Source organism: Oncorhynchus keta, chromosome 25 (genome assembly GCF_023373465.1).
Source record: "Oncorhynchus keta strain PuntledgeMale-10-30-2019 chromosome 25, Oket_V2, whole genome shotgun sequence".
Classification (NCBI taxonomy): domain Eukaryota; kingdom Metazoa; phylum Chordata; class Actinopteri; order Salmoniformes; family Salmonidae; genus Oncorhynchus; species Oncorhynchus keta.
In genome coordinates this window covers 35,375,136-35,402,964 of record NC_068445.1, presented here as the reverse complement: position 1 = coordinate 35,402,964, position 27,829 = coordinate 35,375,136, and the positions used below count along the sequence as shown (strand labels likewise).

General features: G+C 42.5%; 1 protein-coding gene across 1 annotated transcript in view; it reads left to right on the top strand.

Moving 5' to 3' along the window:
* Window positions 1-27,829, top strand: part of LOC118377657 (potassium channel subfamily T member 1-like) — a 180,973-nt gene that overhangs the window by 67,701 nt on the left and 85,443 nt on the right. The window contains exons 4-7 of the mRNA XM_052479946.1: window positions 20,080-20,159; window positions 25,924-26,026; window positions 27,379-27,441; window positions 27,599-27,647. Of these exons, the coding sequence (XP_052335906.1) occupies window positions 20,080-20,159; window positions 25,924-26,026; window positions 27,379-27,441; window positions 27,599-27,647 (295 nt within the window). The remainder of the gene's footprint in view (window positions 1-20,079; window positions 20,160-25,923; window positions 26,027-27,378; window positions 27,442-27,598; window positions 27,648-27,829) is intronic.

Genomic DNA, 27,829 nt, shown 5'->3' with positions numbered 1-27,829 from the left:
TCATCATGTCTTCATTATGTCTTCATCATATGTCTTCATCATGTCTTCATTATGTCTTCATCATGTCTTCATTATGTCTTCATCATATGTCTTCATCATGTCTTCATCATATGTCTTCATCTTTATGTCTTCATTATATGTCTTCATCATATGTCTTCATTATGTCTTCATTATGTCTTCATTATGTCTTCATTATGCCTTCTCATAGTCTTCATCATGTCTTCATTATATGTCTTCATCATATGTCTTCATTATGTCTTCATCATAGTCTTCATTATGTCTTCATTATGTCTTCATCATGTCTTCATTATGTCTTCATTATGCCTTCTCATAGTCTTCATCATGTCTTCATTATATGTCTTCATCATATGTCTTCATTATGTCTTCATCATAGTCTTCATTATGTCTTCATCATATGTCTTCATTATGTCTTCATCATAGTCTTCATTATGTCTTCATTATGTCTTCATCATTATGTCTTCATCATTATGTCTTCATCTTTATGTCTTCATTATATGTCTTCATCATCTTTTCATTCTCAGGTGTCGGCTAGTCCAGCCACAGATTTTATCAGCTTAAATGATCTTTCTTTTATTATACATGTCAAGTATTTTAGAGTGCTTGCTGTCTTTCTGCAATTTGATCAAACAGAACCTGATGCTTCCTAGACAGACAGAGCTTTTCTGTTAGAGAAAAAATGTTTGTTTGCCATTTATAGAGAGAGAATCAATTAAGCAGTGTGTGGAATTATTTGGAAACAGAGTTTTCCTCACAGTATTTCCATATTATGCTTTTGAGATTTTGAGTAAAACGGTTTCGCTCTGTAGAAGATGCTATTAAATCTGTTAATTGGATGTACGACTAGTTCAAATTCAAATTACTTTTGCAATGGTAGCTTATGTCATAACAAACATTTGGTTTAAACTAACAACAGCTGTAGTTCACTGATATAGTAATAAAATGGTGTTTTGTTCTTGTGGTCAAAGTGGATATCTGAGATCCCACAGGATGTGATATGTGACCAGGCTATGGAATTGACTCAGAAACACCACTCTAGAATGGGAAAACATGATTCTAATCGATCTTGATCGTGTTACCAAAGAGGTGGTAAAAACCAGCTAACCGCTAGTCGCAGTAGTGTTTCTTGAGGATGTGTCATCCCAGTCTACTGCAGGAGTCTGAACAAGGGAAGATAGATTATGTCATGTATACTGTACATTCCTATTGACTGAATGTGGAGCATGTGGAGGAGTCGTTAATTAGAAGGCAATTCTAATTACAGTACAAGTAGAAGGTGTCAGACATACAGGGGGCGACTGGCTTGTTCTTCCTCAGAGCTGGTGCCTCTGTGTCGTGATACACCTCCAGTTTGGTGAGCTGAAGGATCCACACCATCACGCCCTGCTTTCATCTACTTGCAGTGTCTCTTAACAGACTTCGTGTTTCGAGGACGCACCACTATTTTAAGTAGGTTGACTGGAGTGCAGTGGAGCTAGTTGGCTGGTCAGGGAAGGAGGGGGAGGGAGGGAGGGAGGGAGGGAGGGAGGGAGGGAGGGAGGGAGGGGGGTAAAGAGAACGTGAGAGATGGAGAGATGAGGAGAGATATGTAGAGGGGGATGGAGGGGAGGGAGGGAGGGTGGAGAGGGATAAAGAGAGCGAGAGAGATGGAGAGATGAAGAGAGATATGTAGAGGGGATGGAGGGGAGGGAGGATAAAGAGGGAGAGGATAAAGAGAGAGATATGAGAGGGGGATGGAGAGATGAAGAGAGATAAGTAGATGGGGATGGAGGGAGTGGGAGGAGGAGGGGTGGGGGAGGGTGGGGGATAATAAAGCGAGAGAGAGATGGAGAGATGAAGAGAGATATGTAGAGAGGGGATGGAGGGGAGGGGGAGGGAGGGAGGGAGGGATAAAGAGAGCGAGAGAGGGGGATGGAGGGGGAGATGAAGATAAAGAGATATGTAGAGGGGGATGGAGGGGAGGGAGGGAAGGGGGAGAGGGATAAAGAGAGCGAGAGAGATGGAGAGATGAAGAGAGATATGTAGAGGGGGATGGAGGGGAGGGAGGGAGGGGGAGAGGGATAAAGAGAGCGAGATGAGATGGAGGGGGATGGATGAAGGGGGAGAGGGATAAAGAGAGGGGGATGGAGGGAAGAGGGAGGGGGGATGGAGGGAGGGAGGGATAAAAAGAGCGAGAGAGATGGAGAGATGAAGAGAGATATGTAGAGGGGGATGGAGGGGAGGGAGGAGGGGGGGGATAAAGAGAGCAGAGAGAGATGGAGAGATGAAGAGAGATATGTGGAGGGGTGGGGGGGGAGGGGAGAGGGATAAAGAGTGCGAGAGAGATGGAGAGATGAAGAGAGATATGTAGAGGGGGATGGAGGGGTGGGGAGGGGGAGGGATAAAGAGAGCGGGAGAGATGGAGAGATGAAGAGAGATATGTAGAGGGGGATGGAGGGGGGGAGGGAGGGGGAGAGGGATAAAGAGAGGAGAGAGATGGAGAGATGGAGAGATGAAGGGGGAGATATGTAGAGGGGGATGGAGGGGAGGGAGGGAAGGGGGAGGGGGGGGGGGATAAAGAGAGCGGGAGAGATGGAGAGATGAAGAGAGATATGTAGAGGGGGATGGAGGGGGGAGGGAGGAGCGGAGAGGGATAAAAGAGAGAGATATGAGATGGAGAGATGAAGAGAGATATGAGAGATGGGATGGAGGGGGATGGAGGGAGGGAGGGGGAGAGGGATAAAGAGAGCGGACAGATGGAGAGATGAAGAGAGATATGTAGAGGGGGATGGAGGGGGAGAGTTCCTGTTTTAATATTCATGTCTGTTCTTGATATTTATAGAAGTCCCTGCTGCCCTTACACAGTATCTGAAGTTCAACAGCAGAAAATGATTAGTGCTGCTTGTTACTGGACTGTCTGTGTGTCAAAAGGATAAAAGAGAGCAAGTTTAAAATCTCACATATTGCCTGGATTAATATAGACAATTCATGTAAATAGATTCATAGAATAGTAAGAACGCAAGAACTGAAAGGGAAACTATATTTCTGTAATGATCTGAGAATTGAGATGAAATTGAGTTGAAATAGTATGAGATGTAAGACAGAAATGGAAATAGTTTCACAGGGAAGAATATGAACGTGAGAGGTCAGATGTTACTGTATGAAGAGGAGTGCTGAGAGGACAAATGGTATTGCTGTAATGGTCTGAGAATTGAAATGAAATTATGGACAAGTGACTACATTTTGGGTCTCAAATGGTTTGAAAATAGAGCAAGATATAAGACAGAAGAAATGCAAATAAATCACAGAGGAAGATGACAGGTCAATGCATTTATGTAATGGTCAGAGAATTTAAATGGAATTGTGGCCAAATGACAGTGTAAGTCTCAAGTCCAGACGGGCTCAGTGCTGTCGTGCCCTAAGCAAGACAACACAGGGAAGTCAACACAGCTGTGTCTCATATCAAACCATCTTCAGCCAATGGGATAACTGATCTGATTGTGATTTGAGTAGTTATCCAAGTGTGCAACAACTGTTTGGATGTGTTTCAGTCATTCCCCCATGATTACAATCACTGACCTGTGTATGAAACATCTCTCTTCTATTTATCACGGTTTCATTGACTTCTCCCATCAAATAACAGTGAGTCAGATAACAGTGAGTCAGATAACAGTGAGTCAGATAACAGTGAGTCAGATAACAGTGAATCAGACAACAGTGAGTCAGATAACAGTGAGTCAGATAACAGTGAGTCAGATAATCATGGTTTCATTGACTTCTCCCATCAAATAACAGTGAGTCAGATAACAGTGAGTCAGATAACAGTGAGTCAGATAACAGTGAGTCAGATAACAGTGAGTCAGATAACAGTGAGTCAGATAACAGTGAGTCAGATAACAGTGAGTCAGATAACAGTGAATCAGATAACAGTGAGTCAGATAACAGTGAGTCAGATAACAGTGAGTCAGATAACAGTGAGTCAGATAACAGTGAGTCAGATAACAGTGAGTCAGATAACAGTGAGTCAGATAACAGTGAGTCAGATAACAGTGAGTCAGATAACAGTGAGTCAGATAACAGTGAGTCAGATAACAGTGAGTCAGATAACAGTGAGTCAGATAACAGTGAGTCAGATAACAGTGAATCAGATAATCATGGTTTCATTGACTTCTCCCATCAGATAACAGTGAGTCAGATAACAGTGAGTCAGATAACAGTGAGTGAGATAATCATGGTTTTATTGACTTCTCCCATCAGATAACAGTGAGTCAGACAACAGTGAGTCAGATAACAGTGAGTCAGATAACAGTGAGTGAGATAATCATGGTTTTATTGACTTCTCCCATCAGATAACAGTGAGTCAGATAACAGTGAGTCAGATAATCAAGGTTTTATTGACTTCTCCCATCAGATAACAGTGAGTCAGACAACAGTGAGTCAGATAACAGTGAGTCAGATAACAGTGAGTCAGATAACAGTGAGTCAGATAACAGTGAGTCAGATAATCATGGTTTTATTGACTTCTCCCATCAGATAACAGTGAGTCAGACAACAGTGAGTCAGATAACAGTGAGTCAGATAACAGTGAGTCAGATAACAGTGAGTCAGATAACAGTGAGTCAGATAACAGTGAGTCAGATAACAGTGAGTCAGATAACAGTGAGTCAGATAATCATGGTTTTATTGACTTCTCCCATCAGATAACAGTGAGTCAGACAACAGTGAGTCAGATAACAGTGAGTCAGATAACAGTGAGTCAGACAACAGTGAGTCAGATAACAGTGAGTCAGATAACAGTGAGTCAGATAATCATGGTTTCATTGACTTCTCCCATCAGATAACAGTGAGTCAGATAACAGTGAGTCAGATAATCATGGTTTCATTGACTTCTCCCATCAGATTACAGTGAGTCAGATAACAGTGAGTCAGATAACAGTGAATCAGATAATCATGGTTTCATTGACTTCTTCCGTCAGATAACAGTGAGTCAGATAACAGTGAGTCAGATAACAGTGAGTCAGATAATCATGGTTTCATTGACTTCTTCCGTCAGATAACAGTGAGTCAGATAACAGTGAGTCAGATAACAGTGAGTCAGATAACAGTGAGTCAGATAACAGTGAGTCAGACAACAGTGAATGAGTCAGATAACAGTGAGTCAGATAACAGTGAGTCAGATAATCATGGTTTCATTGACTTCTTCCGTCAGATAACAGTGAGTCAGATAACAGTGAGTCAGATAACAGTGAGTCAGATAACAGTGAGTCAGATAACAGTGAGTCAGACAACAGTGAATCAGATAATCATGGTTTCATTAACTTCTTCCATCAGATAACAGTGAAGCAGATAACAGATGTTAATTTACAGTGCACAGTGCATATATACAGTATGTCTTCCCTATCTTCTCGTAGGCAATGGTGTGTGCATGTAGGTTGCATCTTGATAACTTTTAGCATGTGTGTTAATGTATCAATCCATATGTTCATTTGATAAAAGACAATCAAACTGAACTGCAGGTGGAAGGAAAGAGAGGTGTCTGTGTCTATGGTTACGTGGCCCATTCTAATGAGTACTTTCTTCTGAAGGGGCGTGTCTGCTGCCTCACTATTCCTTTACATGTAGATCATGTTTTCCTACCGTAGTTTATTACTATGGATTGCTTTTGAACCAGGTCTTTTCATGTTTTATCATGTGTGTTGCCACCATATAAACGTGTAATTAGGTCTGTGACGAAGGTGACTAGCTCATAAAGCTGGTTGAGAGAATGCCAAGAGTTTGCAAAGCTATCATCAAGATAAAGGGTGACTACTTTGAGGAATATAAAATATGAAATATATTTTGATTTGTTTAACACTATTTTGGTAACTACATGATTCCATAGGTGTTATTTCATAGTTTTGATGTCTTCACTACTATTCTACATGTAGAAAGAAGTACAAAAAATAAGTAGGTGTGTCCAAACTTTTGACTGGTACTGTAACAACAGAGACATATGGTAACAACAGGGATGTATGGTAACAACAGAGACATATGGTAACAACAGGGATGTATGGTAACAACAGAGACATATGGTAACAACAGGGATGTATGGTAACAACAGGGATGTATGGTAACAACAGGGATGTATGGTAACAACAGAGACATATGGTAACAACAGGGATGTATGGTAACAACAGAGACATATGGTAACAACAGGGATGTATGGTAACAACAGAGACATATGGTAACAACAGGGATGTATGGTAACAACAGGGATGTATGGTAACAACAGGGATGTATGGTAACAACAGGGATGTATGGTAACAACAGGGATGTATGGTAACAACAGGGACGTATGGTAACAACAGGGACGTATGGTAACAACAGGGATGTATGGTAACAACAGGGATGTATGGTAACAACAGGGATGTATGGTAACAACAGGGATGTATGGTAACAACAGGGACGTATGGTAACAACAGAGACATATGGTAACAACAGGGATGTATGGTAACAACAGAGACATATGGTAACAACAGGGATGTATGGTAACAACAGAGACATATGGTAACAACAGGGATGTATGGTAACAACAGAGACATATGGTAACAACAGGGATGTATGGTAACAACAGAGACATATGGTAACAACAGGGATGTATGGTAACAACAGAGACATATGGTAACAACAGGGATGTATGGTAACAACAGAGACATATGGTAACAACAGGGATGTATGGTAACAACAGAGACATATGGTAACAACAGGGATGTATGGTAACAACAGGACATATGGTAACAACAGGGATGTATGGTAACAACAGAGACATATGGTAACAACAGGGATGTATGGTAACAACAGAGACATATGGTAACAACAGGGATGTATGGTAACAACAGAGACATATGGTAACAACAGGGATGTATGGTAACAACAGAGACATATGGTAACAACAGGGATGTATGGTAACAACAGAGACATATGGTAACAACAGGGATGTATGGTAACAACAGAGACATATGGTAACAACAGGGATGTATGGTAACAACAGAGACATATGGTAACAACAGGGATGTATGGTAACAACAGGGATGTATGGTAACAACAGGGATGTATGGTAACAACAGGGATGTATGGTAACAACAGGGACGTATGGTAACAACAGGGATGTATGGTAACAACAGGGACGTATGGTAACAACAGGGACGTATGGTAACAACAGGGATGTATGGTAACAACAGGGATGTATGGTAACAACAGGGATGTATGGTAACAACAGGGACGTATGGTAACAACAGCGACGTATGGTAACAACAGGGATGTATGGTAACAACAGGGACGTATGGTAACAACAGGGATGTATGGTAACAACAGGGACGTATGGTAACAACAGGGACGTATGGTAACAACAGGGATGTATGGTAACAACAGGGACGTATGGTAACAACAGGGACGTATGGTAACAACAGGGATGTATGGTAACAACAGGGACGTATGGTAACAACAGGGACGTATGGTAACAACAGGGACGTATGGTAACAACAGGGATGTATGGTAACAACAGGGACGTATGGTAACAACAGGGATGTATGGTAACAACAGGGACGTATGGTAATAACAGGGATGTATGGTAACAACAGGGATGTATGGTAACAACAGGGATGTATGGTAACAACAGGGATGTATGGTAACAACAGGGATGTATGGTAACAACAGGGACGTATGGTAACAACAGGGATGTATGGTAACAACAGGGATGTATGGTAACAACAGGGATGTATGGTAACAACAGAGACATATGGTAACAACAGGGATGTATGGTAACAACAGGGATGTATGGTAACAACAGGGACATATGGTAACAACAGGGACATATGGTAACAACAGGGATGTATGGTAACAACAGAGACATATGGTAACAACAGGGATGTATGGTAACAACAGAGACATATGGTAACAACAGGGATGTATGGTAACAACAGGGATGTATGGTAACAACAGGGATGTATGGTAACAACAGGGATGTATGGTAACAACAGAGACATATGGTAACAACAGGGATGTATGGTAACAACAGGGATGTATGGTAACAACAGAGACATATGGTAACAACAGGGATGTATGGTAACAACAGGGATGTATGGTAACAACAGAGACATATGGTAACAACAGGGATGTATGGTAACAACAGAGACGTATGGTAACAACAGGGATGTATGGTAACAACAGGGATGTATGGTAACAACAGGGATGTATGGTAACAACAGGGATGTATGGTAACAACAGGGATGTATGGTAACAACAGAGACATATGGTAACAACAGGGATGTATGGTAACAACAGGGACGTATGGTAACAACAGGGACATATGGTAACAACAGGGATGTATGGTAACAACAGGGATGTATGGTAACAACAGGGTAACAACAGGGATGTATGGTAACAACAGGGACGTATGGTAACAACAGAGACATATGGTAACAACAGGGATGTATGGTAACAACAGGGATGTATGGTAACAACAGGGATGTATGGTAACAACAGGGATGTATGGTAACAACAGGGACGTATGGTAACAACAGGGATGTATGGTAACAACAGAGACGTATGGTAACAACAGGGATGTATGGTAACAACAGGGATGTATGGTAACAACAGGGATGTATGGTAACAACAGGGACGTATGGTAACAACAGGGATGTATGGTAACAACAGGGATGTATGGTAACAACAGAGACGTATGGTAACAACAGGGATGTATGGTAACAACAGGGATGTATGGTAACAACAGGGACGTATGGTAACAACAGGGATGTATGGTAACAACAGCGACGTATGGTAACAACAGGGATGTATGGTAACAACAGGGATGTATGGTAACAACAGGGACGTATGGTAACAACAGGGATGTATGGTAACAACAGGGATGTATGGTAACAACAGGGACGTATGGTAACAACAGGGATGTATGGTAACAACAGGGACGTATGGTAACAACAGGGATGTATGGTAACAACAGGGACGTATGGTAACAACAGGGATGTATGGTAACAACAGCGACGTATGGTAACAACAGGGATGTATGGTAACAACAGGGATGTATGGTAACAACAGGGATGTATGGTAACAACAGGGATGTATGGTAACAACAGGGATGTATGGTAACAACAGAGACATATGGTAACAACAGGGATGTATGGTAACAACAGAGACATATGGTAACAACAGGGATGTATGGTAACAACAGGGATGTATGGTAACAACAGGGATGTATGGTAACAACAGGGATGTATGGTAACAACAGGGATGTATGGTAACAACAGGGATGTATGGTAACAACAGGGACGTATGGTAACAACAGGGATGTATGGTAACAACAGGGATGTATGGTAACAACAGGGATGTATGGTAATAACAGGGATGTATGGTAATAACAGGGATGTATGGTAACAACAGCGACGTATGGTAATAACAGGGATGTATGGTAACAACAGAGACATATGGTAACAACAGGGATGTATGGTAACAACAGGGACGTATGGTAATAACAGGGATGTATGGTAACAACAGGGACGTATGGTAACAACAGGGATGTATGGTAACAACAGAGACATATGGTAACAACAGGGATGTATGGTAATAACAGGGATGTATGGTAACAACAGGGATGTATGGTAACAACAGGGATGTATGGTAACAACAGGGATGTATGGTAACAACAGGGATGTATGGTAACAACAGGGATGTATGGTAATAACAGAGACATATGGTAACAACAGGGACGTATGGTAACAACAGGGATGTATGGTAACAACAGGGATGTATGGTAACAACAGGGATGTATGGTAATAACAGGGATGTATGGTAACAACAGCGACGTATGGTAATAACAGGGATGTATGGTAACAACAGAGACATATGGTAACAACAGGGATGTATGGTAACAACAGGGACGTATGGTAATAACAGGGATGTATGGTAACAACAGGGACGTATGGTAACAACAGGGACGTATGGTAACAACAGGGACGTATGGTAACAACAGGGACGTATGGTAACAACAGGGACGTATGGTAATAACAGGGATGTATGGTAATAACAGGGATGAATGGTAATGTAGAGCAACGGGAACAACTACTCCAAGTCTCAGACCGAGTGGCGTCACCGATTTGAAACGCTACTAGCGCGCACCCTGCTAACTAGCTTGCCATTTCACATCTGTTACACCAGCCTAATCTCAGGAGTTGATAGGCTTGAAGTCATAAACGGCTCAATGCTCGAAGTACAGCGAGGAGCTGCTGGCAAACGCACGGAAGTGATGTTTGAATGAATGCTTATGAGCCTGCTGCTGCCGACCACCGCTCAGTCAGATTGCTCTATCAAATATCAAATCATAGACTTAATTATAACACACAGAAGTACGAGCCTTTGATCATTGATATGGTTGAATCCGGAAACTATCATTTAGAAAACAAAACGTTTTTTCTTTCAGTGAAATATGGAACTGTTCCGTATTTTATCTAACGGGTGTCATCCATCAGTCTAAATATTGCTGTTACATTGTACAACCTTCAATGTTATGTCATAATTATGTACAATTCTGGCATATTAATTACGGTTAATAAATGGACTTCACCCAGTTCGCAATGAGCCAGGCGGCCCAAACTGCTGCATATACCCTGACTGCTTGCACGGAACGCAAGAGAAGTGACACAATTTCCCTAATTATAAGAAATTCATGTTAGCAGGCAATATTAACTAAATATGCAGGTTTAAAAATATATACTTGTTTATTGATTTTAAAGAAAGTCATTGATGTTTAAGGTTAGGTTTGGTGCAACGACAGTGCTAAATCATCACCCGTTTGGCGAAGTATTCTGTGAATCGATGAGAAATTAACAGGAACCGCATCGATTATATGCAGCTCAGGACACGCTAGATAAACTAATAATATCAACCATATGTGTCGTGGAAATTTCCTGTATTTACCAAATCATGAGAGCAAACCACACACAAGTCAGAGTTATCATAAAGTCCATCTTTAATTATATGAGCTCCATCACAACCCCGTGACTCTCAGATCAATTCAGTGTCTATCAATGAATTCTCTGAGCGTCCCTTACACATTGCAACTGAGATCCTTTATAGCAAAGACACACATAGCCAGACAGCATTGACTATAATTTATCATTCAGCTTTGTCTCCTAAACTATGTTATTTTCTCAAACTCAGAACCATAAAACAAATCCTCACATCAACAGGCATATATCAAATCCACACCTCCTTGACAAGATCACAGAGACACATTGACTGGCACACAGACATTGTGGAGCCAAGAGATACACGCTTGACCTCTCCCCTCTCTGCGGCCCAAGTAACTTATTCCTGACAGAGAACAGATATCTGCAACCCCGCTACAGTATTATACAAAAATAAACATTCTGATGAGAATCTATGTACCTCTGTCTGTGTCTGTGTCTCTATGTACATGTGTCTGTGTCTCTATGTACCTGTGTTTTAGTGTCACTGTGTCTCTATGTACCTGTGTCTTAGTGTCTCTGTGTCTCTATGTACCTGTGTCTCTGTGTCTCTATGTACCTGTGTCTCCGTGTCTCTATGTACCTGTGTCTGTGTCTCTATGTACCTATGTCTGTGTCTCTATGTACCTGTGTCTTAGTGTCTCTATGTACCTGTGTATCAGTGTATCTGTGTCTCTATGTAATTGTGTTTCTGTTTCTCTATTTACTTGTGTCTCTATGTACCTGTGTCTCTGTGTCTCTGTGTCTCTATGTACCTGTGTATCGGTGTATCTGTGTCTCTATGTACCTGTGTCTCTGTGTAATTGTGTTTCTGTTTCTCTATTTACTTGTGTCTCTATGTACCTGTGTCTCTGTGTCTCTATGTACCTGTGTCTCTGTGTCTCTATGTACCTGTGTCTGTGTCTCTATGTACCTGTGTCTGTGTCTCTATGTACCTGTGTCTGTGTCTCTATGTACCTGTGTCTGTGTCTCTATGTACCTGTGTCTTAGTGTCTCTGTGTCTCTATGTACCTGTGTATCAGTGTCTCTATGTACCTGTGTCTTAGTGTCTCTGTGTCTCTGTGTCTCTATGTACCTGTGTCTCTATGTACCTGTGTCTATGTGTCTCTATGTACCTGTGTCTCTGTGTCTCTATGTACCTGTGTCTTAGTGTCTCTGTGTCTTTATGTACCTGTGTCTCTGTGTCTCTATGTACCTTTGTCTCTGTGTCTCTATTTACCTGTATATCTGTGTAATTGTGTTTCTGTTTCTCTATTTACTTGTGTCTCTATGTACCTGTGTCTCTGTGTTTATATGTACCTGTGTCTCTGTGTCTCTATGTACCTGTGTCTGTGTCTCTATGTACCCGTGTCTGTGTCTCTATATACCTGTGTCTTAGTGTCTCTGTGTCTCTATGTACCTGTGTCTCTGTGTCTCTATGTACCTGTGTCTCTGTGTCTCTATGTACCTGTGTCTGTGTCTCTATGTATCTGTGTCTGTGTCTCTATGTAACTGTGTCTGTGTCTCTATGTACCTGTGTCTGTGTCTCTGTGTACCTGTGTCTGTGTCTCAATGTACCTGTGTCTTAGTGTCTCTGTGTCTCTATGTACCTGTGTCTCTATGTACCTGCGTCTCTATGTACCTGTGTCTCTGTATCTCTATGTACCTGTCTCTGTGTCTCTATGTACCTGTGTCTCAGTGTGTCTGTATCTCTATGTACCTGTGTCTCTATGTACCTCTGTCTTAGTGTCTCTGTGTCTCTATGTATCTGTGTCTCTGTATCTCTATGTACCTGCGTCTCTATGTACCTGCGTCTCTGTATCTCTATGTACCTGTGTCTCTGTGTCTCTATGTACCTGTGTCTCAGTGTCTCTGTATCTCTATGTACCTGTGTCTCTATGTACCTGTGTCTCTGTATCTCTATGTACCTGTGTCTCAGTGTCTCTGTGTCTCTATGTACCTGTGTCTCTATGTACCTGTGTCTTAGTGTCTCTATGTCTCTATGTACCTGTGCCTCTGTGTCTCTATGTAACTGTGTCTTAGTGTCTCATTGTCTCTATGTACCTGTGCCTCTGTGTCTCTATGTACATGTGTATCCATGCTGTGATATTGATTATGTCAACATGCATATCAAGTCAAATAAAATAGTATTAGTCACTTGCGCTGAATACAACAGGTGTAGTAGACCTTACAGTGAAATGCTTACTTACGAGCCTCTAAACAACAATGCAGTTTTTAAAAATACAGATAACAAAAATAAATAAAAGTAACAAGTGATTAAAGAGCAGCAGTAAAATAACTGCTAGTAGTGAGACTATATACAGGGGGGTACCAGTACAGAGTCAATGTGCGGGGGCACCGGTCATTTGAGGTAATATGTATATTTAGGTAGAGTTATTAAAGTGAATATGCATAGATGATAACGACAGCGGTGTAAAAGAGGGGAAGGGGGCAATACAAATAGTCTGGGTAGCCATGTGTAACCTTTATTTAACTAGGCAAGTTAGTTAAGAACTCATTCTTATTTACAGTGACGGCCTACCGGGGACAGTGGGTTAACTGAACGATAGATAGATTCATAGCTTGTCAGCTCAGGGATTTGATCCAGCAACCTTTTGGTTACTGGCCCAACTCTCTAACCACTAGGCCACCTGCCACCCCAGCTACCAGCCATTTGATTAGGTGTTTAGGAGTGTTATTGCTTATAATCTGTTTTGAAGCCTCTTGGACCTAGACTTGGCGCTCCGGCACCAGAGGAAGCAGTCTATGACTAGGGTGGCTGGAGTCTTTGACAATTTTTAGGGCCTTCCTCTGACACCGCCTGGCATAGAGGTCCTGGATAGCAGGAAGCTTGGCCCCGGTCCCTCTTTCTTTGCTGGGTGTTTCTATTGTGAGCATGTGTGTGTAATGTGTAGGAGTGGTTCCTGGCCTTTACAGCACCTATATAGTTATTGGTTCACCACATGAGAGTGGATTGTACGTTTTCTGCCTGGAGGCAGTCTCCATGTGGTAAAGAAATAGAGGGATGGAGGGAGGGAGGGATGTAGGGAGGGAGGGAGGGAGGGAGGGAGGGAGGGAGGGAGGGAGAGAGAGAGAGAGAGAGAGAGAGAGAGAGAGAGAGAGAGAGAGAGAGAGAGAGAGAGAGAGAGAGAGAGAGAGAGAGAGAGAGAGAGAGAGAGAGAGAGAGAGAGAGAGAGAGAGAGAGAGAGAGAGAGAGAGAGAGAGAGAGAGAGAGAGAGAGAGAGAGAGGAAGGCCAAAAGGAGAGGAGGATTGGACAGCAGGTTAAGCTACACATCTCTTAGTATGCAGACCCTCCCTCTCTCTCTCTCTCTGCTTCCCTCAGGATAAGGCTCCAGTAATTGCTCTCCTCCTTTTCTCTCCTCTTCATACCTTCCTCTCCTCCCTATTAATCTTGTCAGAAGGCTCCAAGGGCCCTGCAGGAGTTTTACAGCCCTTTATCGCTGTCATTAGGGGAGGCAACCACACACATCAAAAATCTCTTTCACCCTCACTTTAGATTCATCTACATCTATTCATGAAAGAGAAGTCAAAGTTAGCTCTCCCTTCATTTATAACCTCCCAGACACACCCCAATATTCAGTTTATGGGCCTTTATTAATGTACTTGCTTTACATTAACATCAAAGTGTTTCATTAGATTGCGTAGACCAGTGTTTCCCAACTCCAGCCCTTGTCTACCACCAACAGAACACATTTTTGTTGTAGCCCGGACAAAAAAACTTGATTCAACCTGTCAAGGGCTTGATAATTAGTAGACAAGTAGAATTAGGTCTGCTTGTCAGGGGCCACAACAAAAATATGTAATGTTGGGGGTACAGGAGGACCGTATAAAATGAAATATATATTTTAAAGTGACAAGCTTGTCAAGTATGAATGAATTGCACCACAGAGGTGATCCAGAAGTCACAGTCACTACATTGTTCCTTTTGACTTATTCATGAAATGATTGAAAAGGAGAGTCCAATCAGGAATATCTGGAATAGCTGAGGGACCAATGAGGGTGCAGGATATAAATATTTAGAACCTCTGGTCTGTGGTGATGTCACACACAGGAAGTGGTGGGTAGGTAGGGAGGGGCTTTCTACAGCTAGAATCTACAGTCTATGTGATGTGTTTATAAATAGCATTATGAGGAGAATATGATCTAATGTTGACTCAAATGATTAATGAGCATTCCTACTTCCTACATGATTAAAGCTACACTGCTATGTACAGTATCTAAGTTGCTGGGGGATATTGTACTGTAGGCCTACTAAGGGGTTGGATGGGTGCTTAGTGAATTGCATCATGGGAGAAGAAGTAAACTATAATTATGCTCGAAGCAGCAATGTAAAATAACTAATTTGGTTGGAGGAGCCTTCGCAGTTTAGAGGCATAAATAATTTAAGGGTCTTTTAAAATCCTCCATGATAATGATATCACCATAGCTACGTAGCTATCAGAGCTTCAAATGGAAGTTGGTGTGGCTTTAACCTCAGCTGCACATCACACATTTCAACAGTCAGGCAGCAGTCTTCTCCAGCCAGACAGACAGTGGTGTTGAAACAGATTGCGTGCCTCGTGTCACATCAGAATTTCTCCTTGCTTATCTTCAGAGTCATATCAACACAATATTCACTCTCTAATAGATAGTTCCAAATTACCATGGTTACTCTACATCTCCTTGTTGTCATGACAGTAATTGGCCACTGTGAGTAATATAGGAGACTATAAAGGGGTCATTTATGATTGATGTTTTTTACACTAAACCCAATCCAGGAAAGGGGTCATTACGATTGTTTTTTGTTTTTTTACACTAAACCCATTCCAGGAAAGGGGTCATTACGATTGTTTTTAGTTTTTTTTACACTAAACCCATTCCAGGAAAGGGGTCATTATGATTGTTTTTAGTTTTTTTACACTAAACCCATTCCAGGAAAGGTTTTTAGTTTTTTTACACTAAACCCATTCCAGGAAAGGGGTCATTATGATTGTTTTTTTTTGTTTTTTTACACTAAACCCATTCCAGGAAAGGGGTCATTATGATTGTTTTTAGTTTTTTTTTACACTAAACCCATTCCAGGAAAGGGGTCATTACGATTGTTTTTAGTTTTTTTTTTTACACTAAACCCATTCCAGGAAAGGGGTCATTATGATTGTTTTTAGTTTTTTTTACACTAAACCCATTCCAGGAAAGGGGTCATAAACCCATTCCAGGAAAGGGGTCATTATGATTGTTTTTAGTTTTTTTACACTAAACCCATTCCAGGAAAGGGGTCATTATGATTGTTTTTAGTTTTTTTTTTAGTTTTTTTCACTAAACCCATTCCAGGAAAGGGGTCATTATGATTGTTTTTAGTTTTTTTTTTCCACACTAAACCCATTCCAGGAAAGGGGTCATTATGATTGTTTTTAGTTTTTTTACACTAAACCCAATCCAGGAAAGGGGTCATTGTTTTTAGTTTTTTTATTTCCAGGAAAGGGGTCATTATGATTGTTTTTTTTTTAAACCCATTCCAGGAAAGGGGTCATTATGATTGTTTTTAGTTTTTACATTACTAAACCCATTCCAGGAAAGGGGTCATTATGATAAACCCATTCCAGGAAAGGGGTCATTATGATTGTTTTATGTTTTTTTTTTACACTAAACCCATTCCAGGAAAGGGGTCATTATGATTGTTTTTAGTTTTTTTACACTAAACCCATTCCAGGAAAGGGGTCATTATGATTGTTTTTAGTTTTTTTACACTAAACCCATTCCAGGAAAGGGGTCATTATGATTGTTTTTAGTTTTTTAACTAAACCCATTCCAGGAAAGGGGTCATAAACCCAATCCAGGAAAGGGGTCATTATGATTGTTTTTAGTTTTTTTACACTAAACCCATTCCAAACTAAACCCAATCCAGGAAAGGGGTCATTATGATTGTTTTTAGTTTTTTTTACACTAAACCCATTCCAGGAAAGGGGTCATTATGATTGTTTTTAGTTTTTTTAAACTAAACCCAATCCAGGAAAGGGGTCATTATGATTGTTTTTAGTTTTTTTAAACTAAACCCAATCCAGGAAAGGGGTCATTATGATTGTTTTTAGTTTTTTTTACACTAAACCCATTCCAGGAAAGGGGTCATTATGATTGTTTTTAGTTTTTTTACACTAAACCCAATCCAGGAAAGGGGTCATTATGATTGTTTTTAGTTTTTTTACACTAAACCCATTCCAGGAAAGGGGTCATTATGATTGTTTTTAGTTTTTTTACACTAAACCCATTTTGATTGTTTTTAGTTTTTTTACACTAAACCCATTCCAGGAAAGGGGTCATTATGATTGTTTTTAGTTTTTTTTACACTAAACCCATTCCAGGAAAGGGGTCATTATGATTGTTTTTAGTTTTTTTACACTAAACCCATTCCAGGAAAGGGGTCATTATGATTGTTTTTAGTTTTTTTACACTAAACCCATTCCAGGAAAGGGGTCATTATGATTGTTTTTAGTTTTTTTTACACTAAACCCATTCCAGGAAAGGGGTCATTATGATTGTTTTTAGTTTTTTTTACACTAAACCCATTCCAGGAAAGGGGTCATTATGATTGTTTTTAGTTTTTTTAAACTAAACCCAATCCAGGAAAGGGGTCATTATGATTGTTTTTAGTTTTTTTAAACTAAACCCATTCCAGGAAAGGGGTCATTATGATTGTTTTTAGTTTTTTTTACACTAAACCCATTTTACACTAAACCCATTCCAGGAAAGGGGTCATTATGATTGTTTTTAGTTTTTTTACACTAAACCCATTTTACACTAAACCCATTCCAGGAAAGGGGTCATTACGATTGTTTTTAGTTTTTTTTACACTAAACCCAATTTACACTAAACCCATTCCAGGAAAGGGGTCATTACGATTGTTTTTAGTTTTTTTTACACTAAACCCATTTTACACTAAACCCATTCCAGGAAAGGGGTCATTACGATTGTTTTTAGTTTTTTTTACACTAAACCCATTTTACACTAAACCCATTCCAGGAAAGGGGTCATTACGATTGTTTTTAGTTTTTTTTACACTAAACCCAATCCAGGAAAGGCGTCATTACGATTGTTTTTTGTTTTTTACACTAAACCCATTTTACACTAAACCCATTTTACACTAAACCCATTTTACACTAAACCCATTTTACACTAAACCCATTTTACACTAAACCCATTTTTATGATTGTTTTTAGTTTTTTTTTAACATTCCAGGAAAGGGGTGATAAACCCATGTTTTTAGAAGTATCCTGTTTTTTGTTTGCCCCATTCCACTCTGCTGTGTTCTTCATTTTGGCTGTTCCAGGAAAGGGGTCATTTTGAAAAAACACCAGGAAAGGGGTTGTATGCTGTCATTATGATTGTTTTTAGTCTTTTTACACTGCCCATGAATTGTTTTTAGCCCCATTCCAGGAAAGGTAACAGATTTTTTTACAAAGAGACCCGAAAGGGGTCTTCCAGTTTTATTTTTTTAACAAACCCAACACAATGCATCAAAGGTTAAGTTTGTCTTTACTGAACCCATCTCAAAACAGTTCAATCAAATAACCATGGTCCTTATATATGGATGCATGAGTACTTCTATGGTAGATGGGCTGATTGTCTTACTGTCTCTGTCTCTCTCCCAGGGTTCAGGTGTTTTTAGTTCTATGGTAGATGTACTGACTGTCTTTAGTTTCTTTTACACTAAACTCTTCCAGGGTTCAGTTTTTAGTTTTTTTTACACTGGAATTCTATGGTAAATGTTTTTTCATGACTGTCTTTACTGTTTTTCTCTCCAGGGTTCAGGTGTTCTTCCATGGTAGATGTGGTTAAGCTTGTGACTGTCTCAGTCAATCAAATAACCAGGGTTCATGAGTTCTATGGTAGATGTACTGACTGTCTCTGTTTCTCTCTCCCGGGTTCAGGTGGAGTTCTATGGTAGATGTACTGACTGTCTCTGTTTCTCTCTCCCGGGTTCAGGTGTTCTATGGTAGATGTACTGACTGTCTCTGTTTTTCTCTCCAGGGTTCAGGTGTTCTATGGTAGATGTACTGACTGTCTCTCTCTCCAGGGTTCATGAGTTCTATGGTAGATGTACTGACTGTCTCTGTTTCTCTCTCCCGGGTTCAGGTGTTCTATGGTAGATGTACTGACTGTCTCTGTTTCTCTCTCCCGGGTTCAGGTGTTCTATGGTAGATGTACTGACTGTCTCTGTTTCTCTCTCCCGGGGGCAGGTGTTCTATGGTAGATGTACTGACTGTCTCTGTTTCTCTCTCCAGGGTTCAGGTGGAGTTCTATGGTAGATGTACTGACTGTCTCTGTTTCTCTCTCCAGGGTTCAGGTGGTCTCTGTTTCTCTCTCCAGGGTTCAGTTCTATGGTAGATGTACTGACTGTCTCTGTTTCTCTCTCCAGGGTTCAGGTGGAGTTCTATGGTAAATGTACTGACTGTCTCTCTCTACAGGGTTCATGAGTTCTATGGTAGATGTACTGACTGTCTCTGTTTCTCTCTCCCGGGTTCAGGTGTTCTGTGGTAGATGTACTGACTGTCTCTGTTTCTCTCTCCAGGGTTCAGGTGGAGTTCTATGGTAGATGTACTGACTGTCTCTGTCTCTCTCCAGGGTTTATGTGTTCTATGGTAGATGTACTGACTGTCTCTGTCTCTCCAGGGTTCATGGGTTCTATGGTTGATGTACTGACTGTCTCTGTTTCTCTCTCCAGGGTTCAGGTGGAGTTCTATGGTAGATGTACTGACTGTCTCTGTCTCTCTCCAGGGTTTATGTGTTCTATGGTAGATGTACTGACTGTCTCTGTCTCTCCAGGGTTCATGGGTTCTATGGTAAATGTACTGACTGTCTCTGTCTCTCTCTCCAGGGTTCAGGTGGAGTTCTATGGTAAATGTACTGACTGTCTCTGTCTCTCTCCAGGGTTCAGGTGGAGTTCTATGGTAAATGTACTGACTGTCTCTGTCTCTCTCTCCAGGGTTCAGGTGGAGTTCTATGGTAGATGTACTGACTGTCTCTGTCTCTCCACTCTCCAGGGTTCATGGGTTCTATGGTTGATGTACTGACTGTCTCTCTCTCCAGGGTTCAGGTGGAGTTCTATGTGAATGAAAACACCTTCAAGGAGAGGCTCAAGCTGTTCTTCATCAAAAACCAAAGGTCAAGTAAGTAGAGCACAGAGAAGTTTGGACTTTATTACTGTCTCATGTAACACAACAGACCTAGGAAGTCATAAAGGTCCTCCTAATGCAGGGTAATACTGTAACGTAAGTCATTAAGGTCTATTGCAGATCCAATTTCAGCTCCAGTCTGGGTCTTTAATTAGTTGTCTTGACGCATGGTGCTGTGTCTCAGGTCTGCACACCATGTTGCTGTGAAGAGGACAATGCTTTAGGTATTTTGTTAAGTGATAGTGTATTATCATTTCTTATTAGGACTTAAGGCATGGATACAGCCAGGGTGGGATTTCTCCTGCATTCTGAAAAAGACATTGGAACTGTCCAACTTGCCACCCACAATGCATCATGTCTACAGTCTCTCTGTGTGTTTGTAAATACTTGTGTGTGCCTGTATGTGTTTTCGTGTGCTGTGTGTGTTTTTACATGTGTGTATTTGTGTGTGTGCGTGCGTGTTTTTGTGTTTTTACATGCATGTGTGTGTGTGCGTGCGTGTTTTTGTGTTTTTACATGTGTGTGTGCGTGGGTGTTTTTGTGTTTTTACATGTGTGTGTGTGTGTGTGCGTGCGTGCATGTGTAATGGCTGCAATATGTTGTTAGTGCTTCCTATGTGCTTGTCAATATCTCTGAACAACTTCCCATCAGTTACAGAGAAAACATTAGGGCCAAATAGAAAGGCCAACCCAACTCTATAGAGCTTCCTGCTGAGTCAGATTGTTTTGGCCCCTGTACAATACAAACTCATTGTGAAGCATTTGATGTGGGTGTTTTTCTTGCAACTGTGTCACTGCTGTGTTAATACTGCAAAGAGATGAAATGGGAGGCTTGGTTGATTGAAACGTGAACAGTGTTTAAGGCAGCTGGCGCCACCCTCTGACTGACATGTGTATCTGCAGTCAGGTAAGTTGTGTGGGTGATGATTTGTGTGTGTGTGTGTGTGTGTGTGTGTGTGTGTGTGTGTGTGTGTGTGTGTGTGTGTGTGTGTGTGTGTGTGTGTGTGTGCGTGTCGTGTTATTGGGTCTGAATGTCCTCTATTCCACTGCTTTATATACCTGCCACAACATCCAGCATCTCCCCACAGGGTGTCATATCGTTGTGGATCTGACACATAGCTGTTCACTGCACAACTGAATGTGTGTGTGTGTGTGTGTGTGTGTGTGTGTGTGTGTGTGTGTGTGTGTGTGTGTGTGTGTGTGTGTGTGTGTGTGTGCGTGTGCGTGTGTGTGTGTGCGTGTCGTGTTATTGGGTCTGAATCCTTATATATCACAATAAGCCGTCCTCTATTCCACTGCTTTATATACCTGCCACAACATCCAGCATCTCCCCCCACAGGGTGTCATATCGTTGTGGATCTGACACATAGCTGTTCACTGCACAACTGAATGAATTCAACCAAAATAGGTCTTCCATATTTAACCCAGCCCCCCTGTATCAGAGACATCAGTTGTGATAGTCTGCCAGACCAGCATGAAGCCTGATAGTCACGGCTCTGTGCATAGCCAGATATAGTCACTTTAGACCTGACAGCAACACAGCCTGGACAACACCATGACACTTAAACAGGTAGGATTGTGGTATAGAGAGATGTCCAGTAGGGTAGAGACACCAGTTCTGAGGAGAGATGTCTGGTGTAGGGTAGAGACACCAGTTCTGAGGAGAGATGTCTGGTGTAGGGTAGAGACACCAGTTCTGAGGAGAGATGTCTGGTGTAGGGTAGAGACACCAGTTCTGAGGAGAGATGCCCAGTAGGGTAGAGACACCAGTTCTGAGGAGAGATGTCCAGTAGGGTAGAGACACCAGTTCTGAGGAGAGATGCCCAGTAGGGTAGATAGACCAGTTCTGAGGAGAGATGTCCAGTAGGGTAGAGACACCAGTTCTGAGGAGAGATGTCCAGTAGGGTAGAGACACCAGTTCTGAGGAGAGATGTCCAGTAGGGTAGAGACACCAGTTCTGAGGAGAGATGTCCAGTATGGTAGAGACACCAGTTCTGAGGAGAGATGTCCAGTAGGGTAGAGACACCAGTTCTGAGGAGAGATGTCTGGTGTAGGGTAGAGACACCAGTTCTGAGGAGAGATGCCCAGTAGGGTAGAGACATCAGTTCTGAGGAGAGATGTCCAGTAGGGTAGAGACACCAGTTCTGAGGAGAGATGTCCATGGGTAGAGACACAGTTCTGAGGAGGTCCAGAGACACCAGTTCTGAGGAGAGATGTCCAGGGTAGGGTAGAGACACCAGTTCTGAGGAGAGATGTCCAGTAGGGTAGAGACACCAGTTCTGAGGAGAGATGTCCAGTAGGGTAGAGACACCAGTTCTGAGGAGAGATGTCCAGTAGGGTAGAGACACCAGTTCTGAGGAGAGATGTCCGGTGTAGGGTAGAGACACCAGTTCTGAGGAGAGATGTCCAGTAGGGTAGAGACATCAGTTCTGAGGAGAGATGTCCAGTAGGGTAGAGACACCAGTTCTGAGGAGAGATGTCCAGTAGGGTAGAGACACCAGTTCTGAGGAGAGATGTCCAGTAGGGTAGAGACACCAGTTCTGAGGAGAGATGTCCAGTAGGGTAGAGACACCAGTTCTGAGGAGAGATGTCCAGTAGGGTAGAGACACCAGTTCTGAGGAGAGATGTCCAGTAGGGTAGAGACATCAGTTCTGAGGAGAGATGTCCAGTAGGGTAGTTCTGAGGAGAGATGTCCAGTAGGGTAGAGACACCAGTTCTGAGGAGAGATGTCCAGTAGGGTAGAGACACCAGTTCTGAGGAGAGATGTCCAGTAGGGTAGAGACACCAGTTCTGAGGAGAGATGTCCAGTAGGGTAGAGACACCAGTTCTGAGGAGAGATGTCCAGTAGGGTAGAGACACCAGTTCTGAGGAGAGATGTCTAGTGTAGGGTAGAGACACCAGTTCTGAGGAGAGATGTCCAGTAGGGTAGAGACATCAGTTCTGAGGAGAGATGTCCAGTAGGGTAGAGACACCAGTTCTGAGGAGAGATGTCCAGTAGGGTAGAGACACCAGTTCTGAGGAGAGATGTCCAGTAGGGTAGAGACACCAGTTCTGAGGAGAGATGTCCAGGTAGGGTAGGACACCAGTTCTGAGAGAGATGTCATAGAGACAGTTCTGAGGAGAGATGTCCAGTTCTGTGTCCAGGGTAGAGACATCAGTTCTGAGGAGAGATGTCCAGTAGGGTAGAGACACCAGTTCTGATGAGAGATGTCCAGTAGGGTAGAGACACCAGTTCTGAGGAGAGATGTCCAGTAGGGTAGAGACACCAGTTCTGAGGAGAGATGTCCAGTAGGGTAGAGACACCAGTTCTGAGGAGAGATGTCCTGGTGTAGGGTAGAGACATCAGTTCTGAGGAGAGATGTCCAGTAGGGTAGAGACACCAGTTCTGAGGAGAGATGTCCTGGTGTAGGGTAAGGACATCAGTTCTGAGGAGAGATGCCCAGTAGGGTAGAGACACCAGTTCTGAGGAGAGATGTCCTGGTGTAGGGTAAGGACATCAGTTCTGAGGAGAGATGTCCAGTAGGGTAGAGACACCAGTTCTGAGGAGAGATGTCCTGGTGTAAGGTAAGGACATCAGTTCTGAGGAGAGATGCCCAGTGGGGTAGAGACACCAGTTCTGAGGAGACATGTCCTGGTGTAGGGTAAGGACATCAGTTCTGAGGAGAGATGTCCAGTAGGGTAGAGACACCAGTTCTGAGGAGAGATGTCCAGTAGGGTAGAGACACCAGTTCTGAGGAGATATGTCCAGTAGGGTAGAGACACCAGTTCTGAGGAGAGAAGCCCAGTAGGGTAGAGACATCAGTTCTGAGGAGAGATGTCCAGTAGGGTAGAGACACCAGTTCTGAGGAGAGATGTCCAGTAGGGTAGAGACACCAGTTCTGAGGAGAGATGTCCAGTAGGGTAGAGACACCAGTTCTGAGGAGAGATGTCCAGTATGGTAGAGACACCAGTTCTGAGGAGAGATGTCCAGTAGGGTAGAGACATCAGTTCTGAGGAGAGATGCCCAGTAGGGTAGAGACACCAGTTCTGAGGAGAGATGTCCAGTAGGGTAGAGACACCAGTTCTGAGGAGAGATGTCCAGTAGGGTAGAGACACCAGTTCTGAGGAGAGATGTCCAGTAGGGTAGAGACACCAGTTCTGAGGAGAGATGTCCAGTAGGGTAGAGACACCAGTTCTGAGGAGAGATGTCCTGGTGTAGGGTAGAGACATCAGTTCTGAGGAGAGATGTCCAGTAGGGTAGAGACACCAGTTCTGAGGAGAGATGTCCAGTAGGGTAGAGACACCAGTTCTGAGGAGAGATGTCCAGTAGGGTAGAGACACCAGTTCTGAGGAGAGATGTCCTGTTGTAGGGTAGAGACATCAGTTCTGAGGAGAGATGTCCAGTAGGGTAGAGACACCAGTTCTGATGAGAGATGTCCAGTAGGGTAGAGACACCAGTTCTGAGGAGAGATGTCCAGTAGGGTAGAGACACCAGTTCTGAGGAGAGATGTCCAGTAGGGTAGAGACACCAGTTCTGAGGAGAGATGTCCTGGTGTAGGGTAGAGACATCAGTTCTGAGGAGAGATGTCCAGTAGGGTAGAGACACCAGTTCTGAGGAGAGATGTCCAGTAGGGTAGAGACACCAGTTCTGAGGAGAGATGTCCAGTAGGGTAGAGACACCAGTTCTGAGGAGAGATGTCCTGGTGTAGGGTAGAGACATCAGTTCTGAGGAGAGATGTCCAGTAGGGTAGAGACACCAGTTCTGAGGAGAGATGTCCAGTAGGGTAGAGACACCAGTTCTGAGGAGAGATGTCCAGTAGGGTAGAGACACCAGTTCTGAGGAGAGATGTCCAGTAGGGTAGAGACACCAGTTCTGAGGAGAGATGTCCAGTAGGGTAGAGACACCAGTTCTGAGGAGAGATGTCCAGTAGGGTAGAGACACCAGTTCTGAGGAGAGATGTCCAGTAGGGTAGAGACACCAGTTCTGAGGAGAGATGTCCAGTAGGGTAGAGACACCAGTTCTGAGGAGAGATGTCCTGGTGTAGGGTAGAGACATCAGTTCTGAGGAGAGATGTCCAGTAGGGTAGAGACACCAGTTCTGAGGAGAGATGTCCAGTAGGGTAGAGACACCAGTTCTGAGGAGAGATGTCCAGTAGGGTAAGGACACCAGTTCTGAGGAGAGATGTCCAGTAGGGTAGAGACACCAGTTCTGAGGAGAGATGTCCAGTAGGGTAAGGACACCAGTTCTGAGGAGAGATGTCCAGTAGGGTAGAGACACCAGTTCTGAGGAGAGATGTCCAGTAGGGTAAGGACATCAGTTCTGAGGAGAGATGTCCAGTAGGGTAGAGACACCAGTTCTGAGGAGAGATGTCCAGTAGGGTAGAGACACTAGTTCTGAGGAGAGATGCTTTACCTGTCGGACTCACTAGCCAGCTCATTTAATTGGTCTGGGATAAGTTCAGTTTCTGGGCAGTTAAAAACAAACTTTCTAGACATTCCCATACCAATGTGTCTTGCATTACAAAAACATGCCTGTAAACATTAGCCAGATTTACTCATATGAGCCTGATTAAACAGATTCGTTTTTCAATATAAATCAGCAGAAATTCAGTTACCCTTTTCTTTTCCATGGTATGTTATTCCTTCCCATAAGCTTTATTTGACCTTTGTCAACTATAATTGTTCAAATCCCTCTGGGAAACAGGTTAAGATTTACTCCCAATGCAATTACTTAGTAAATCTGTCCTTTAGTGTTCTCTATTGCGTTTGTTTCCATGTAGGCCTGAGGATCCGTCTGTTTAACTTCTCCTTGAAGCTGTTGACGTGTGCCCTATACGTCCTCAGAGTGTCTCTGGACGATCCCGAACAGGTCACTGGTGTATGGTGAGTAACTGCTAATTTAGCCTCCTGATAAAGTCCTGTTATTTAATTTATTACTAGTGACCGTAGCGTTTGTTAAACTGTGATTTCTAATTTGGGTGTTTGAGATTGAGGGCAGAATAAGTGCATCGGCATCTCGTATTAGAATATAGACAATAATATGGAAATGACCAAATTCTCCTCTGATATATTGATATATACTGAACAAAAATATAAATGCAATATGAAACAATTTCAATGATTTTACTGAGTTACAATTCATATAATGGAACTCGGTCAACTGAAATAAATAAATTAGGCCCTAATCTATGGATTTCACATGACTGGGCAGGGGCACAGCCAGGGGTGGGCCTGGGAGGGCACAGGCCTTCCCACTGAAGAGCCCAATCCAGCCAATCAGAATGAGTTTTGAGGGCTTTATTACAGACAGAAATACTCCTCAGCACCCACCACCCCCCCCAGGCGATCCCACAGGTAAAGAAGCCAGATGTGGAGGTCCTAGGCTGGCATGGTTGTGAGACCAGTCAGATGTACTGCCAAATTCTCTAAACAATGTTAGAGGTGGCTTATTGTAGAGCAATTATCATTCTCTGGCAAATTCTCTGGCAACAGCTCTGTTAGACAGTCATGCAGTCAGCATTCCAATTGCACGCTCCCTCAAAACTTGAGACATCTGTGCCATTGTGTTGTATGACAAAACTGCACATTTTAATGTCCCCAGTTCACAAGGTGCACCTGTGTAATGATCACGCTGTTTAATCAGCTTCTTGATGTGCCACACCTGTGGATGGATTACCTTAACAAAGGAAAAATGCTCACTAACAGGAATGTAAACAAATGTATGCACAACATTTTAGAGAAATATGCTTTTTGTGCCTATGGAATATTTCTGGGTTATTTTATTTTAGCTCATGAAACATGGGACCAACACTTTACATGTTGCGTTCATATTTTTGTTCAGTAGTCAGATCAATTCTAAAAAAGATGGTATCTATTCAGGTATTGTGTGATTCAGAGAATCTACCTCTGACTTTTACCCAAAGTTGAAAATAATATTGTATTTGGCCAAGATAAGATAGATCCAGAGTTTGGAATTCATTTAGTATCTGTCTGAGACACAAAGGGCTTTAAATAGCAGCAGCGATGGTCTCTCTCAGTGTAGTGATATGGAAGCAGCATATGGTCATTATTGTATACACTGCTGCCGGCAGCTCTTAAAGAAACTGTCCCTCTGCCTCCCGTCCGTCACCATGGCAACATGCAGAGTGAGTGAAGGTGCCTATTAGCCACAGGATAAATATTTCACCACACATTCTGTCTGAACGACTTCCCTTTGCTATGGATTTCCTCTGCAGTGTGAACTGTCAGAACCGAACAAGCACCACAGCAGAATCTACAGAAAGCACCGAAATCAACTGGTGAGTTGTGAGGGTCTAACATTGACGTGCTGTCCCGGGCTTCGAGTGTGTTTCTGATTGTGGTCATCTCATAGCTATCAGGTGGTGTTTGAAATGAGTCTTGTCTAACCCATACAGTGTAATTCATCATCAATAACATTGTTTTGTCTTGTGAAAGGGATCTGATTTTCTGGGTGAACAGAAGGGTTCCTGTATGGGCGATACAGGTAAAGGAAAACTGACATTCACTAACACTGCTTTGGTAATACAGTACTGGATTCTCAAGTCTTCCATTCAACAGTAGCCACTATGGGACAAACTCACAAGTGAACATTTCATTGACAATCTCCCCCTTCCCCTGTGGCCAATACATTAGAAAAACAAGAAATATTTTACAACAGAAAACACT